The sequence below is a fragment of the Elephas maximus genome, chromosome 1, assembly GCF_024166365.1.
Source record: "Elephas maximus indicus isolate mEleMax1 chromosome 1, mEleMax1 primary haplotype, whole genome shotgun sequence".
Lineage (NCBI taxonomy): Eukaryota > Metazoa > Chordata > Mammalia > Proboscidea > Elephantidae > Elephas > Elephas maximus.
The window spans coordinates 17,430,738-17,447,385 of record NC_064819.1 but is presented as its reverse complement, the minus strand read 5'-3'; the positions used below and the strand labels follow the sequence as shown (position 1 = coordinate 17,447,385).

Genomic DNA, 16,648 nt, shown 5'->3' with positions numbered 1-16,648 from the left:
TGGATCCATGTAAAATGAAATCCTTGAAAATTTCAATCTTTGCTTTATTTGTCATGATGTTGCTTATTGGTCTAGTCGTGAGGATTTTTGTTTTCTTTATGTTGAGGTGTAATCCACATTGAAGGCTTTAGTCTTTGATCTTTTTTTTTTTAATTGTACTTACAAAGCAAATTAGTTTCTCAGTAACAATTAATATACATATTGTTTTGTGACATCGGTTGCCAACCCCATGACATGTCAACGCTCTCCCCTTCTCGACCTTGGGTTCCCCATTACCAGCTTTCTTGTCCCCTCCTGCCTTCTTGTCCTTGCCCCTGGGCAGGTGTGCCCATTTAGTCTAATTTTGTTTTATGGGCTTGTCCAATCTTTGGCTGAAGGGTGAACCTCAGGAGTGAATTCAGGACTGAGTTAAAAGGTGTCTGGGAGCCACACTCGTAGGGTTTCCCCAGTCTCTGTCAGACCAGTAAGCCTAGTCTTTTTTTGTGAGTTAAAATTTTGTTCTACATTTTCCTCCAGGTCTGTCCAGGACCCTGTATTGTGATCCCTGTCAGAGCAGTCAGTGGTGGTAGCTGGGCACTATCTAGTTGTGCTGGCCTCGGTCTGGTGGAGGCTGTGGTAGTTGTGGTCCACTAGTCCTTTAGACTAATCTTTCCTTTGTGTCTTTGGTTGTCTTCATTCCCCCATGCACCAGAAGGGGTGGGACCAGTGGAGCATCTTAGATGGCCGCTTACAAGCTTATAAGACCCCAGATTCTACTGACCAAAGTAGGATGTAGAATATTTTCTTTATAAACTATGTTATGCCAACTGAGCCACATCTCCCCCAAGACCATGGTCGCCAGCCCTCAACCCAATAACTCAGTTCCTCAGGAAGTTGGGGTGTGTCTATGAATCTTCCATGACTTTGCCCTGGTCAAGATGTGCTGACTTCCCGAGCATTGTGTACTGCCTTCCCTCCATCAAAGCTACCCCACTTAACTATTATCTGGTTAGTGTTTTTTCCTCCCTACACTTCACCTCTCTCTTAACCATCAAAGAGTGTTTCCTTCCATATGTAAACCTTTCCATGAGTTTTTATAATAGTGGTCTCATTCAGTATTTGTACCTTTGTGATTGACTTATTTCAGTCAGCATAATGCCCTGCAGATTCATCCATGTTGTGAAAACTTTTGCAGATTCATCACTGTAATCTTTGATCTTTATCAGTAAGTGCTTGGAGTCATCTTTGCTTTCAGCAAACACAATTATGGCATCTGCATATCGCAGCTGGTAAATCAGAATTGGTGTTTGAAATATTTTATGGAATATGACACAGAAAAAATATATATACAATACATATAAACATACATGCATATATAATTTTTAAAAAGCATTGTTATAAAACATGTTTCTTCCAGAAGATTGTGTCATCTAGATTAAAACAAAGACATGAGACCAATTTCCACAATGCCAAATACAATGACACCAAAGTACCTCTGAAAAGACAGAGCACCCAGGGTCATGAATCAGTGTACATATTTTGATTGCAGTCATTTTCATCTTACAGGGGCAGTTACACTGAGCAGTACTACAGGAAAAAGTGTAGAAGACACGAGTACAACAACACAATCTACAGAAAACTCCATGGACAATAAAACAACCCAAGCAACAACAACCAGCCTTGGCACGACCATGGGAAACTCAGCTACATCTACAAGCACAGCTTCAATGACATTTTCAGGATCTAGTACTTCACAACCAATCACGAGCTACACCTCTGCTCCCATGTCTACAGCTCCAGTGTCCCCATCCAGGAACACTACCAAAGCAACAGAATTGGGGTCTAGTACCACCAGCCTTGTCACCAACCAAGGGAATCCAGGAGACATATCAGATACTGTCACTAGTGCCACAACCTCTGATGGCTCCACAACAGAAGGCCCTACAAGGCAGTCAACACCAATCTCTATAGGCACCTCTGTTCAGCAGTCATCGGCTGTTTCCCAGAGAGGTCACACTCTTGGCTCACATTCCACCCAAGAATCTCAAATCACAGGTTCTGTTTCCCCCATGACTGACAGTATCAATACGGTCACAACTCCAACTTCTCCGTTCAAACCGAGTGGGCCCTCACCCTCAGGAACATTTCCTCAGGATACATCGGCCACAAGTGAAGGAACAATCTTCACCACAGCGCAGCCCACGGATATAATGAACAAAACCCAGGTGACAAGAGAACTGCTGGCAACACCAACCAGCCCTGACACCACCCTGGGAACCTCAGCAGACACAGCCCATTCCATAGCAAGCACCACACCTCAAGTCACCTCCCTATTCTCCACATCAGGGGGGCCAGCAGGACAATCAGCAGGCCCTTCTACCACAACCTCCCCGGATGCAACGTCAGCCTTTTTCCAAACCCACCAAACTCAGAGCATAGAGACCACTGGACAACCTGACACCAACAAAGCAGCCTCCTCAGTGACACACACAACCTTAGAGGGCACGACTACCTCTTCTTCATCTACCACAAACAGCCCAACAGCTTCAGGAAGGGCTTCCCCAGAAACAGCCACTCCAGGTAAGGTCACAGTCTTCTCAGCAGCTCCCTCCGTTAACAGCCACATAACGCAGTCAACAACCGATTCATTGTTTAGTGTGCCTAGTCTTGTCACTACCCCAGAAATCATGGGAAATGTGTCCAAGCCTGTCGCCAGCACCATTTTGCCCACCGTCTCTGAGGTCTCTACAACAGGTGGACCAACAGAACAGTCAACCCCAACCTCCTCCAGCTCCTCTCCTTGGGAAACGTCAGCCATTTCCCACATGGCTCAGACTACAAGGAATATAACAACCAGAGGTTCTGAAACTTTCACTTCAGTCTCTCAGGTGACTGACACCTTCTCAACAGTCACATCTCCACCTCCTTCACCACCAACAAACGGACACACATTCCCACAAACCATGGCAACCACCACATCACCTTCAGGCACTAGCACAACATTTCTCTCATCCTCTGTCACCAACGGCCACACAAGTCAGACAGGTAAAGAAACTTCATCAGTGGGGGAAACTGCAGGGCCAACGACGGTCATTTCAACCACCCTGAGTGATGTGACCTCAAGTTCTCCTCCCAAAAATTTATCCACGAGTGGAGAAGTTCTGGACACAAGCTCAAACTCAGACTTCCATAAAAACATCACTACAGCGATCCTTATGCCGACAGCTGGTCCTCGCAATGACTCCAAAAAACCCACACAAGCATCCACTTCCTCCGTGGGCATATCAAACACATCCACCCATGAGCCTTCTGCAACTGTTGAAACACTTACCTCTACTAGCAACCCCACGACGAGGACAAACTTTGTAAGTTCTACAAACACCCCTAGCAGTGCAGCTGGCTCCACACTTACTGTATCACAAGAACCCGTATCCCACCCATCTCTCGGCACCACCTCTGCGACCTCTTCAGAAACCACTACTCCACAACCAACCTCGAGCTATACCTCCGCTCACATGCCTACCTCTCCAGTGGCCCCAACCAGTAACACTAACAAAGCAACAGAATTGGGATCTACTACCACCACTCCTGTCGTCACCCGAGGGAATCCAGTAGCCATATCAGATGCTGCCACTAACAACACAACTTCTGACGGCTCCACAACAGAAGGCCCTACAAGGCAGTCAACACCAATCTCTATCCGCACCTCTGTTCAGCAATCATCGGCTGTTTCCCAGATAGGCCACACTCTGGGCTCACATTCCACCCAAGAATCTCAAATCACAGGTTCTGTTTCCCCCATGACCGACAACATCAATACGGTCACAACTCCAACTCCTTCCTTTAAACCGAGTGGGCCTTCACCGTCAGGAACATTTCCTCAGGACACATCGGCCACAAGTGGAGGAACAACCTTCACCATATCGCAGCCCACGGATATAATGAACAAAACCCAAGTCACAAGAGGACTGCTGGCAACACCAACCAGCCCTGACACCACCCTGGGAGCCTCAACAGACACAGCCCATTCCATAGCAAGCACCACACCTCAAGTCACCTCCCTATTCTCCACATCAGGGGGGCCAGCAGGACAATCAGCAGGCCCTTCTACCACAACCTCCCCTGATGCAACGTCAGCCTTTTTCCAAACCCACCAAACTCAGAGCATAGAGACCACTGGACAACCTGACACCAGCAAACCAGCCTCCTCAGTGACACACACAACCTTAGAGGGCACGACTACCTCTTCTTCATCTACTGCAAACAGCCCAACAGCTTCAGGAAGTGCTTCCCCACAAACAGCCACTCCAGGTAAGGTCACAATCTTCTCAGCAGCTCCCTCCATTAACAGCCACATAACTCAGTCAACAACCGATTCATTGTTTACTGTGCCTAGTCTTGTCACTACCCCAGAAATCATGGGAAATGTGTCCAATCCTGTCACCAGCACCATTTTGCCCACCGTCTCTGAGGTCTCTACAACAGGTGGACCAACAGAACAGTCAACCCCAACCTCCTCCAGCTCCTCTCCTCGGGAAACGTCAGCCATTTCACACATGGCTCAGACTACAAGGAATATAACAACCAGAGGTTCTGAAACTTTCACTTCAGTCTCTCAGGTGACTGACACCTTCTCAACAGTCACATCTCCACCTCCTTCACCACCAACAAACGGACACACATTCCCACAAACCATGGCAACCACCACATCACCTTCAGGCACTAGCACAACATTTCTCTCATCCTCAGTCACCAACGGCCACACAAGTCAGACAGGTAAAGAAACTTCATCAGTGGGGGAAACTGCAGGGCCAACGACGGTCATTTCAACCACCCTGAGTGATGTGACCTCAAGTTCTCCTCCCAAAAATTTGTCCACAAGTGGAGAAGTTCTGGACACAAGCTCAAGCTCAGACTTCCATAAAAACATCACTACAGCGATCCTTATGCCGACAGCTGGTCCTCACAATGACTCCAAAAAACCCACACAAGCATCCACTTCCTCCGTGGGCATATCAAACACATCCACCCATGAGCCTTCTGCAACTGTTGAAACACTTACCTCTACTAGCAACCCCACGACGAGGACAAACTTTGTAAGTTCTACAAACACCCCTAGCAGTGCAGCTGGCTCCACACTTACTGTATCACAAGAACCCGTATCCCACCCATCTCTCGGCACCACCTCTGCGACCTCTTCAGAAACCACTACTCCACAACCAACCTCGAGCTATACCTCCGCTCACATGCCTACCTCTCCAGTGGCCCCAACCAGTAACACTAACAAAGCAACAGAATTGGGATCTACTACCACCACTCCTGTCGTCACCCGAGGGAATCCAGTAGCCATATCAGATGCTGCCACTAACAACACAACTTCTGACGGCTCCACAACAGAAGGCCCTACAAGGCAGTCAACACCAATCTCTATCCGCACCTCTGTTCAGCAATCATCGGCTGTTTCCCAGATAGGCCACACTCTGGGCTCACATTCCACCCAAGAATCTCAAATCACAGGTTCTGTTTCCCCCATGACCGACAACATCAATACGGTCACAACTCCAACTCCTTCCTTCAAACCGAGTGGGCCTTCACCGTCAGGAACATTTCCTCAGGACACATCGGCCACAAGTGGAGGAACAACCTTCACCATATCGCAGCCCACGGATATAATGAACAAAACCCAAGTCACAAGAGGACTGCTGGCAACACCAACCAGCCCTGACACCACCCTGGGAGCCTCAACAGACACAGCCCATTCCATAGCAAGCACCACTCCTCAAGTCACCTCCCTATTCTCCACATCAGGGGGGCCAGCAGGACAATCAGCAGGCCCTTCTACCACAACCTCCCCGGATGCAACGTCAGCCTTTTTCCAAACCCACCAAACTCAGAGCATAGAGACCACTGGACAACCTGACACCAGCAAACCAGCCTCCTCAGTGACACACACAACCTTAGAGGGCACGACTACCTCTTCTTCATCTACTGCAAACAGCCCAACAGCTTCAGGAAGTGCTTCCCCAGAAACAGCCACTCCAGGTAAGGTCACAATCTTCTCAGCAGCTCCCTCCATTAACAGCCACATAACTCAGTCAACAACCGATTCATTGTTTACTGTGCCTAGTCTTGTCACTACCCCAGAAATCATGGGAAATGTGTCCAATCCTGTCACCAGCACCATTTTGCCCACCGTCTCTGAGGTCTCTACAACAGGTGGACCAACAGAACAGTCAACCCCAACCTCCTCCAGCTCCTCTCCTTGGGAAACGTCAGCCATTTCACACATGGCTCAGACTACAAGGAATATAACAACCAGAGGTTCTGAAACTTTCACTTCAGTCTCTCAGGTGACTGACACCTTCTCAACAGTCACATCTCCACCTCCTTCACCACCAACAAACGGACACACATTCCCACAAACCATGGCAACCACCACATCACCTTCAGGCACTAGCACAACATTTCTCTCATCCTCAGTCACCAACGGCCACACAAGTCAGACAGGTAAAGAAACTTCATCAGTGGGGGAAACTGCAGGGCCAACGACGGTCATTTCAACCACCCTGAGTGATGTGACCTCAAGTTCTCCTCCCAAAAATTTGTCCACAAGTGGAGAAGTTCTGGACACAAGCTCAAGCTCAGACTTCCATAAAAACATCACTACAGCGATCCTTATGCCGACAGCTGGTCCTCGCAATGACTCCAAAAAACCCACACAAGCATCCACTTCCTCCGTGGGCATATCAAACACATCCACCCATGAGCCTTCTGCAACTGTTGAAACACTTACCTCTACTAGCAACCCCACGACGAGGACAAACTTTGTAAGTTCTACAAACACCCCTAGCAGTGCAGCTGGCTCCACACTTACTGTATCACAAGAACCCGTATCCCACCCATCTCTCGGCACCACCTCTGCGACCTCTTCAGAAACCACTACTCCACAACCAACCTCGAGCTATACCTCCGCTCACATGCCTACCTCTCCAGTGGCCCCAACCAGTAACACTAACAAAGCAACAGAATTGGGATCTACTACCACCACTCCTGTCGTCACCCGAGGGAATCCAGTAGCCATATCAGATGCTGCCACTAACAACACAACTTCTGACGGCTCCACAACAGAAGGCCCTACAAGGCAGTCAACACCAATCTCTATCCGCACCTCTGTTCAGCAATCATCGGCTGTTTCCCAGATAGGTCACACGCTTGGCTCACATTCCACCCAAGAATCTCAAATCACAGGTTCTGTTTCCCCCATGACCGACAACATCAATACGGTCACAACTCCAACTCCTTCCTTTAAACCGAGTGGGCCTTCACCGTCAGGAACATTTCCTCAGGACACATCGGCCACAAGTGAAGGAACAACCTTCACCACAGCACAGCCCACGGATATAATGTACAAAACCCAGGTGACAAGAGGACTGCTGGCAACACCAACCAGCCCTGACACCACCCTGGGAACCTCAGCAGACACAGCCCATTCCATAGCAAGCACCACTCCTCAAGTCACCTCCCTATTCTCCACATCAGGGGGGCCAGCAGGACAATCAGCAGCCCCTTCTACCACAACCTCCCCGGATGCAACGTCAGCCTTTTTCCAAACGCACCAAACTCAGAGCATAGAGACCACTGGACAACCTGACACCAGCAAACCAGCCTCCTCAGTGACACACACAAACTTAGAAGGCACGACTACCTCTTCTCCATCTACTGCAAACAGCCCAACAGCTTCAGGAAGTGCTTCCCCACAAACAGCCACGCCAGGTAAGGTCACAGTCTTCTCACCAACTCCCTCTGTTAACAGCCACATAACTCTGTCAACAACTGATTCATTGTTTAGTGCCCCTAGTCTTGTCACTACCCCAGAAATCATGGGAAATGTGTCCAATCTTGTCACTAGCACCATTTTGCCCACCGTCTCTGAGGTCTCTACAACAGGTAGACCAACAGAACAGTCAACCCCAACCTCCTTCAGCTCCTCTCCTCGGGAAACGTCAGCCATTTCCCACATGGCTCAGACTACAAGGAATACAACAACCAGAGGTTCTGAAACTTTCACTTCAGTCTCTCAGGTGACTGACACCTTCTCAACAGTCACATCTCCACCTCCTTCACCAACATCCAATGGACACAGGTCTCCACAAACCATAGCCCCCACCCTATTACCTTCGGACACTAGCACCACGTTTTTCCCAACCCCAGTTAGCAACGGCCACACAATTCAGACATCAATACAAGCATTGTCAGTGGGGGCAGCTGCTGGGCCAACCACAGTCATTTCAACCACCCTGAGTGATGTGACCTCAAGTTCTCCTCCCACAAATTTGTCCACAGGTGGAGAAGTTCTAGCAATAAGCTCAAGTACAGTCATCCTTGAAAACATCAGTGCAGCGATCCTTCCTCCGATAGGTGGTCCTCGCAATGACTCCACAAAACCCACACAAGCATCCACTTCCTCCGTGGGCATATCAAACACATCCACCCATGAGCCGCCTGCAACTGTTGAAACAGTTGCCTCTACTAGCAACCCCATGACAAGGACAAACTTTGCAAGTTCTACAAAAACCCCTAGCAGTGCAGCCGGCTCCACGCTTACTGTTTCACAAGAACCCGCATCCCACCCATCACTCGGCACCACCTCTGCGACCTCTTCAGAAACCAGCACTTCACAACCAACCCCGAGCTATACCTCCACTCACATGCCTACCTCTCCAGTGGCCCCATCCGGGAACACTAACAAAGCAACAGAATTGGGATCTACTACCACCACTCCTGTCATCACCCGAGAGAATCCAGTAGCCATATCAGATGCTGCCACTAACAACACAACTTCTGACGGCTCCACAACAGAAGGCCCTACAAGGCAGTCAACACCAATCTCTATCCACACCTCTGTTCAGCAATCATCGGCTGTTTCCCAGATAGGTCACACTCTTGGCTCACATTCCACCCAAGAATCTCAAATCACAGGTTCTGTTTCCCCCATGACCGACAACATCAATACGGTCACAACTCCAACTCCTTCCTTTAAACCGAGTGGGCCTTCACCATCAGGAACATTTCCTCAGGACACATCGGCCACAAGTGAAGGAACAACCTTCACCACAGCACAGCCCACGGATATAATGAACAAAACCCAGGTGACAAGAGGACTGCTGGCAACACCAACCAGCCCTGACACCACCCTGGGAACCTCAGCAGACACAGCCCATTCCATAGCAAGCACCACTCCTCAAGTCACCTCCCTATTCTCCACATCAGGGGGGCCAGCAGGACAATCAGCAGCCCCTTCTACCACAACCTCCCCGGATGCAACGTCAGCCTTTTTCCAAACGCACCAAACTCAGAGCATAGAGACCACTGGACAACCTGACACCAGCAAACCAGCCTCCTCAGTGACACACACAACCTTAGAGAGCACGACTACCTCTTCTTCATCTACTGCAAACAGCCCAACAGCTTCAGGAAGTGCTTCCCCACAAACAGCCACTCCAGGTAAGGTCACAATCTTCTCAGCAGCTCCCTCCGTTAACAGCCACATAACTCAGTCAACAACCGATTCATTGTTTACTGTGCCTAGTCTTGTCACTACCCCAGAAATCATGGGAAATGTGTCCAATCCTGTCACCAGCACCATTTTGCCCACCGTCTCTGAGGTCTCTACAACAGGTGGACCAACAGAACAGTCAACCTCAACCTCCTCCAGCTCCTCTCTTCGGGAAACGTCAGCCATTTCCCACATGGCTCAGACTACAAGGAATATAACAACCAGAGGTTCTGAAACTTTCACTTCAGTCTCTCAGGTGACTGACACCTTCTCAACAGTCACATCTCCACCTCCTTCACCACCAACAAATGGACACACATTCCCACAAACCATGGCAACCACCACATCACCTTCAGGCACTAGCACAACATTTCTCTCATCCTCAGTCACCAACGGCCACACAAGTCAGACAGGTAAAGAAACTTCATCAGTGGGGGAAACTGCAGGGCCAACGACGGTCATTTCAACCACCCTGAGTGATGTGACCTCAAGTTCTCCTCCCAAAAATTTGTCCACAAGTGGAGAAGTTCTGGACACAAGCTCAAGCTCAGACTTCCATAAAAACATCACTACAGCGATCCTTATGCCGACAGCTGGTCCTCGCAATGACTCCAAAAAACCCACACAAGCATCCACTTCCTCCGTGGGCATATCAAACACATCCACCCATGAGCCGCCTGCAACTGTTGAAACAGTTGCCTCTACTAGCAACCCCATGACAAGGACAAACTTTGCAAGTTCTACAAAAACCCCTAGCAGTGCAGCCGGCTCCACACTTACTGTTTCACAAGAACCCGCATCCCACCCATCACTCGGCACCACCTCTGCGACCTCTTCAGAAACCAGCACTTCACAACCAACCCCGAGCTATACCTCCACTCACATGCCTACCTCTCCAGTGGCCCCATCCAGGAACACTAACAAAGCAACAGAATTGGGGTCTAGTACCACCAGCCTTGTCACCAACCATGGGAATCCAGGAGACGTATCAGATACTGTCACTAGTGCCACAACCTCTGATGGCTCCACAACAGAAGGCCCTACAAGGCAGTCAACACCAATCTCTATCCACACCTCTGTTCAGCAGTCATCGGCTGTTTCCCAGATGGGTCACACTCTTGGCTCACATTCCACCCAAGAATCTCAAATCACAGGTTCTGTTTCCCCCATGACTGACAACATCAATACGGTCACAAATCCAACATCTCCCTTCAAACCGAGTGGGCCCTCACTCTCAGGAACATTTCCTCAGGGCACATCGGCCACAAGTGAAGGAACAACCCTCACCACAGCGCAGCCCACGGATATAATGAACAAAACCCAGGTGACAAGAGAACTGCTGGCAACACCAACCAGCCCTGACACCACCCTGGGAACCTCAGCAGACACAGCCCATTCCATAGCAAGCACCACTCCTCAAGTCACCTCCCTATTCTCCACATCAGGGGGGCCAGCAGGACAATCAGCAGCCCCTTCTACCAGAACCTCCCCTGAAGCAACGTCAGCCTTTTTCCAAACCCACCAAACTCAGAGCATAGAGACCACTGGACAACCTGACACCAGCAAACCAGCCTCCTCAGTGACACACACAAACTTAGAGGGCACGAGTACCTCTTCTTTATCTACCACAAACAGCCCAACAGCTTCAGGAAGTGCTTCCCCAGAAACAGCCACTCCAGGTAAGGTCACAATCTTCTCAGCAGCTCCCTCCATTAACAGCCACATAACTCAGTCAATAACCGATTCATTGTCTACTGTGCCTAGTCTTGTCACTACCCCAGAAATCATGGGAAATGTGTCCAATCCTGTCACCAGCACCATTTTGCCCACCGTCTCTGAGGTCTCTACAACAGGTGGACCAACAGAACAGTCAACCCCAACCTCCTCCAGCTCCTCTCCTTGGGAAACGTCAGCCATTTCCCACATGGGTCAGACTACAAGGAATATAACAACCAGAGGTTCTGAAACTTTCACTTCAGTCTCTCAGGTGACTGACACCATCTCAACAGTCACATCTCCACCTCCTTCACCACCAACAAACGGACACACGTTCCCACAAACCATGGCAACCACCACATCACCTTCAGGCACTAGCACAACATTTCTCTCATCCTCAGTCACCAACGGCCACACAAGTCAGGCAGGTAAAAAAACCTCATCAGTGGGGAAAACTGCAGGACTAACGACAGTCATTTCTACCTTCCTGAGTGATGTGACCACAAGCTCTCTTCCCCCAAATTTGTCCACAAGTGGAGAAGTTCTAGCAACAAGCTCAAGCTCAGACTTCCATGACAACATCACTGCAGCGGTCCTTCCTCCTATAGGTGGTCCTCGCAATAACTCCACAAAACCCACACAAACATTCACTTCCTCCGTGGGCATATCAAACACACCCACCCATGAGCCTTCTACAACTGTTGAAACAGTTGCCTCTACTGGCAACCCCATGAGAAGGACAAACTTTGTAAGTTCTACAAAAACCCCTAGCAGTGCAGCCGGCTCCACACTTACTGTTTCACAAGAACCCGCATCCCACCCATCACTCGGCACCACCTCTGCGACCTCTTCAGAAACCAGCACTTCACAACCAACCCCGAGCTATACCTCCACTCACATGCCTACCTCTCCAGTGGTCCCATCCAGGAACACTAGCAAAGCAACAGAATTGGGGTCTAGTACTACCAGCCTTGTCACCAACCAAGGGAATCCAGGAGACGTATCAGATACTGTCACTAGTGCCACAACCTCTGATGGCTCCACAACAGAAGGCCCTACAAGGCAGTCAACACCAATCTCTATCCGCACCTCTGTTCAGCAATCATCAGCCGTTTCCCAGATAGGTCGCGCTCGTGGCTCACATTCCACCCAGGAATCTCAAATCACAGATTCTTTTTCCCCCATGACTGACAATATCAATACAGTCACAGATCCAAATTCTTCTTTCAAACCAAGTGGGCCCTCACCCTCCGAAACATTTCCTCAGAACACATTGCCTACAGGTGAAGTGACTTTCACCACAACACACCCTGTGGATGTAAACACAACCCAGGTGACAAGAGAACTGGTGGCAACACCAACCAACCTTGGCACCACCCTGGGAACCTCAGCAGACACTGCACATTCTATAGCAAGCACCACTCAAGTCACGACTCTAGTCTCAACATCTAGGGGCCCAGCAGGACAATCAGTAGCCCCTTCTACCAGAATCTCCCCTGATGCAATGTCGACCATTTCCCAAACCCACCACACTCAGAGTTTCGAGACCACTAGACAACCTGACTCCAACAATCTGGTCTCCCCAGGAACAGACACCACCTTGGACGGCACAACTACCCCTTCTTCATCCACCACAAACAGCCCAACAGCTTCAGAACGTGCTTCCACAGGAACAGCCACTCTGGGTAAGGTCACAGTTTTTACATCAACTCCTTCCAGTGACGGCCACAGAACTCAGTCAACAACCGAATTGCTCTCCACTGTCACGAGACTTGTCCCTACGCCAAGAACCATGGGAAATGTGTCCATTCTTATCACCAGCACCATTTTGCCAACCATCTCTGAGATCTCTACAACAGGTGAACCAAAAGAACAGTCAACCCCAACCTCCTCCAGCTCCCCTCCTCAGGACACATCAGCCATTTCCCACATGGCTCAGACTACAAGGAATATAACGACCAGAGGTTCTGAAATTTTCACTTCAGTCTCTCAGGTAACTGACACATTCTCAACAGTCACATCTCTACCTCCTTCACCAACACCAAATGGACACACGTCTCAACAAACCATGGCTCACACCCTGTTACTTTCAGACACTAGCACAACATTTATCTCAACCCCAGTCAGCAACGGCCACACAACTCAGACAGCAATACAAACATCGCCAGTGGGGGCAGCGGCTGGGCCAACCACAGTCATTTCAACCACCCTGAGTGATGTGACCTCAAGTTCTCCTCCCACAATTTTGTCCACAAGTGGAGAAGTTCTAGCAACAAGCTCAAGCACAGTCATCCATGACAACATCACTGCAGCGATCCTTCCTCCTATAGGTGGTCCTCGCAATAACTCCACAAAACCCACACAAACATCCACTTCCTCCGTGGGCATATCAAACACACCCACCCATGAGTCTTCTGCAACTGTTGAAACACTTACCTCTACTAGCAACCCCATGACAAGGACAAACTTTGTAAGTTCTACAAAAACCCCTAGCAGTGCAGCCAGCTCCACACTTACTGTTTCACAAGAACCCGCATCCCACCCATCACTCGGCACCACCTCTGCGACCTCTTCAGAAACCAGCACTTCACAACCAACCCCGAGCTATACCTCCACTCACATGCCTACCTCTCCAGTGGTCCCATCCAGGAACACTAACAAAGCAACAGAATTGGGGTCTAGTACTACCAGCCTTGTCACCAACCAAGGGAATCCAGGAGACGTATCAGATACTGTCACTAGTGCCACAACCTCTGATGGCTCCACAACAGAAGGCCCTACAAGGCAGTCAACACCAATCTCTATCCACACCTCTGTTCAGCAGTCATCGGCTGTTTCCCAGATAGGTCACACTCTTGGCTCACATTCCACCCAAGAATCTCAAATCACAGGTTCTGTTTCCCCCATGACTGACAACATCAATTCGGTCACAACTCCAACATCTCCCTTCAAACCGAGTGGGCCCTCACCCTCAGGAACGTTTCTTCAGGACACATCGGCCACAAGTGAAGGAACAACCTTCACCACAGCGCAGCCCACGGATATAATGAACAAAACCCAGGTGACAAGAGGACTGCTGGCAACACCAACCAGCCCTGACACCACCCTGGGAACCTCAGCAGACACAGCCCATTCCATAGCAAGCACCACTCCTCAAGTCACCTCCCTATTCTCCACATCAGGGGGGCCAGCAGGACAATCAGCAGCCCCTTCTACCACAACCTCCCCGGATGCAACGTCAGCCTTTTTCCAAACGCACCAAACTCAGAGCATAGAGACCACTGGACAACCTGACACCAGCAAACCAGCCTCCTCAGTGACACACACAAACTTAGAAGGCACGACTACCTCTTCTCCATCTACTGCAAACAGCCCAACAGCTTCAGGAAGTGCTTCCCCACAAACAGCCACGCCAGGTAAGGTCACAGTCTTCTCACCAACTCCCTCTGTTAACAGCCACATAACTCTGTCAACAACTGATTCATTGTTTAGTGCCCCTAGTCTTGTCACTACCCCAGAAATCATGGGAAATGTGTCCAATCTTGTCACTAGCACCATTTTGCCCACCGTCTCTGAGGTCTCTACAACAGGTAGACCAACAGAACAGTCAACCCCAACCTCCTTCAGCTCCTCTCCTCGGGAAACGTCAGCCATTTCCCACATGGCTCAGACTACAAGGAATACAACAACCAGAGGTTCTGAAACTTTCACTTCAGTCTCTCAGGTGACTGACACCTTCTCAACAGTCACATCTCCACCTCCTTCACCAACATCCAATGGACACAGGTCTCCACAAACCATAGCCCCCACCCTATTACCTTCGGACACTAGCACCACGTTTTTCCCAACCCCAGTTAGCAACGGCCACACAATTCAGACATCAATACAAGCATTGTCAGTGGGGGCAGCTGCTGGGCCAACCACAGTCATTTCAACCACCCTGAGTGATGTGACCTCAAGTTCTCCTCCCACAAATTTGTCCACAGGTGGAGAAGTTCTAGCAATAAGCTCAAGTACAGTCATCCTTGAAAACATCAGTGCAGCGATCCTTCCTCCGATAGGTGGTCCTCGCAATGACTCCACAAAACCCACACAAGCATCCACTTCCTCCGTGGGCATATCAAACACATCCACCCATGAGCCGCCTGCAACTGTTGAAACAGTTGCCTCTACTAGCAACCCCATGACAAGGACAAACTTTGCAAGTTCTACAAAAACCCCTAGCAGTGCAGCCGGCTCCACGCTTACTGTTTCACAAGAACCCGCATCCCACCCATCACTCGGCACCACCTCTGCGACCTCTTCAGAAACCAGCACTTCACAACCAACCCCGAGCTATACCTCCACTCACATGCCTACCTCTCCAGTGGCCCCATCCGGGAACACTAACAAAGCAACAGAATTGGGATCTACTACCACCACTCCTGTCATCACCCGAGAGAATCCAGTAGCCATATCAGATGCTGCCACTAACAACACAACTTCTGACGGCTCCACAACAGAAGGCCCTACAAGGCAGTCAACACCAATCTCTATCCACACCTCTGTTCAGCAATCATCGGCTGTTTCCCAGATAGGTCACACTCTTGGCTCACATTCCACCCAAGAATCTCAAATCACAGGTTCTGTTTCCCCCATGACCGACAACATCAATACGGTCACAACTCCAACTCCTTCCTTTAAACCGAGTGGGCCTTCACCATCAGGAACATTTCCTCAGGACACATCGGCCACAAGTGAAGGAACAACCTTCACCACAGCACAGCCCACGGATATAATGAACAAAACCCAGGTGACAAGAGGACTGCTGGCAACACCAACCAGCCCTGACACCACCCTGGGAACCTCAGCAGACACAGCCCATTCCATAGCAAGCACCACTCCTCAAGTCACCTCCCTATTCTCCACATCAGGGGGGCCAGCAGGACAATCAGCAGCCCCTTCTACCACAACCTCCCCGGATGCAACGTCAGCCTTTTTCCAAACGCACCAAACTCAGAGCATAGAGACCACTGGACAACCTGACACCAGCAAACCAGCCTCCTCAGTGACACACACAACCTTAGAGAGCACGACTACCTCTTCTTCATCTACTGCAAACAGCCCAACAGCTTCAGGAAGTGCTTCCCCACAAACAGCCACTCCAGGTAAGGTCACAATCTTCTCAGCAGCTCCCTCCGTTAACAGCCACATAACTCAGTCAATAACCGATTCATTGTCTACTGTGCCTAGTCTTGTCACTACCCCAGAAATCATGGGAAATGTGTCCAATCCTGTCACCAGCACCATTTTGCCCACCGTCTCTGAGGTCTCTACAACAGGTGGACCAACAGAACAGTCAACCTCAACCTCCTCCAGCTCCTCTCTTCGGGAAACGTCAGCCATTTCCCACATGGC

General features: G+C 49.8%; 1 protein-coding gene across 8 annotated transcripts in view; it reads left to right on the top strand.

Moving 5' to 3' along the window:
• MUC4 (mucin 4, cell surface associated) overlaps positions 1-16,648 on the top strand; it is an 81,973-nt gene that overhangs the window by 23,117 nt on the left and 42,208 nt on the right. For 2 of the 8 annotated variants that reach the window (XM_049879275.1, XM_049879296.1), the window contains exons 1-2: positions 4,958-5,953; positions 16,331-16,398. In XM_049879275.1, coding sequence (XP_049735232.1) covers positions 5,226-5,953; positions 16,331-16,398 — 796 coding nt within the window. In that variant the 5' untranslated portion in view covers positions 4,958-5,225. Of the gene's footprint in view, positions 1-1,545; positions 2,434-4,957; positions 6,022-9,415; positions 9,484-11,088; positions 11,215-16,330; positions 16,399-16,648 lie in introns of those variants that run through there. The other 6 variants (XM_049879267.1, XM_049879285.1, XM_049879247.1 and 3 more) reach the window with 4 other exon arrangements.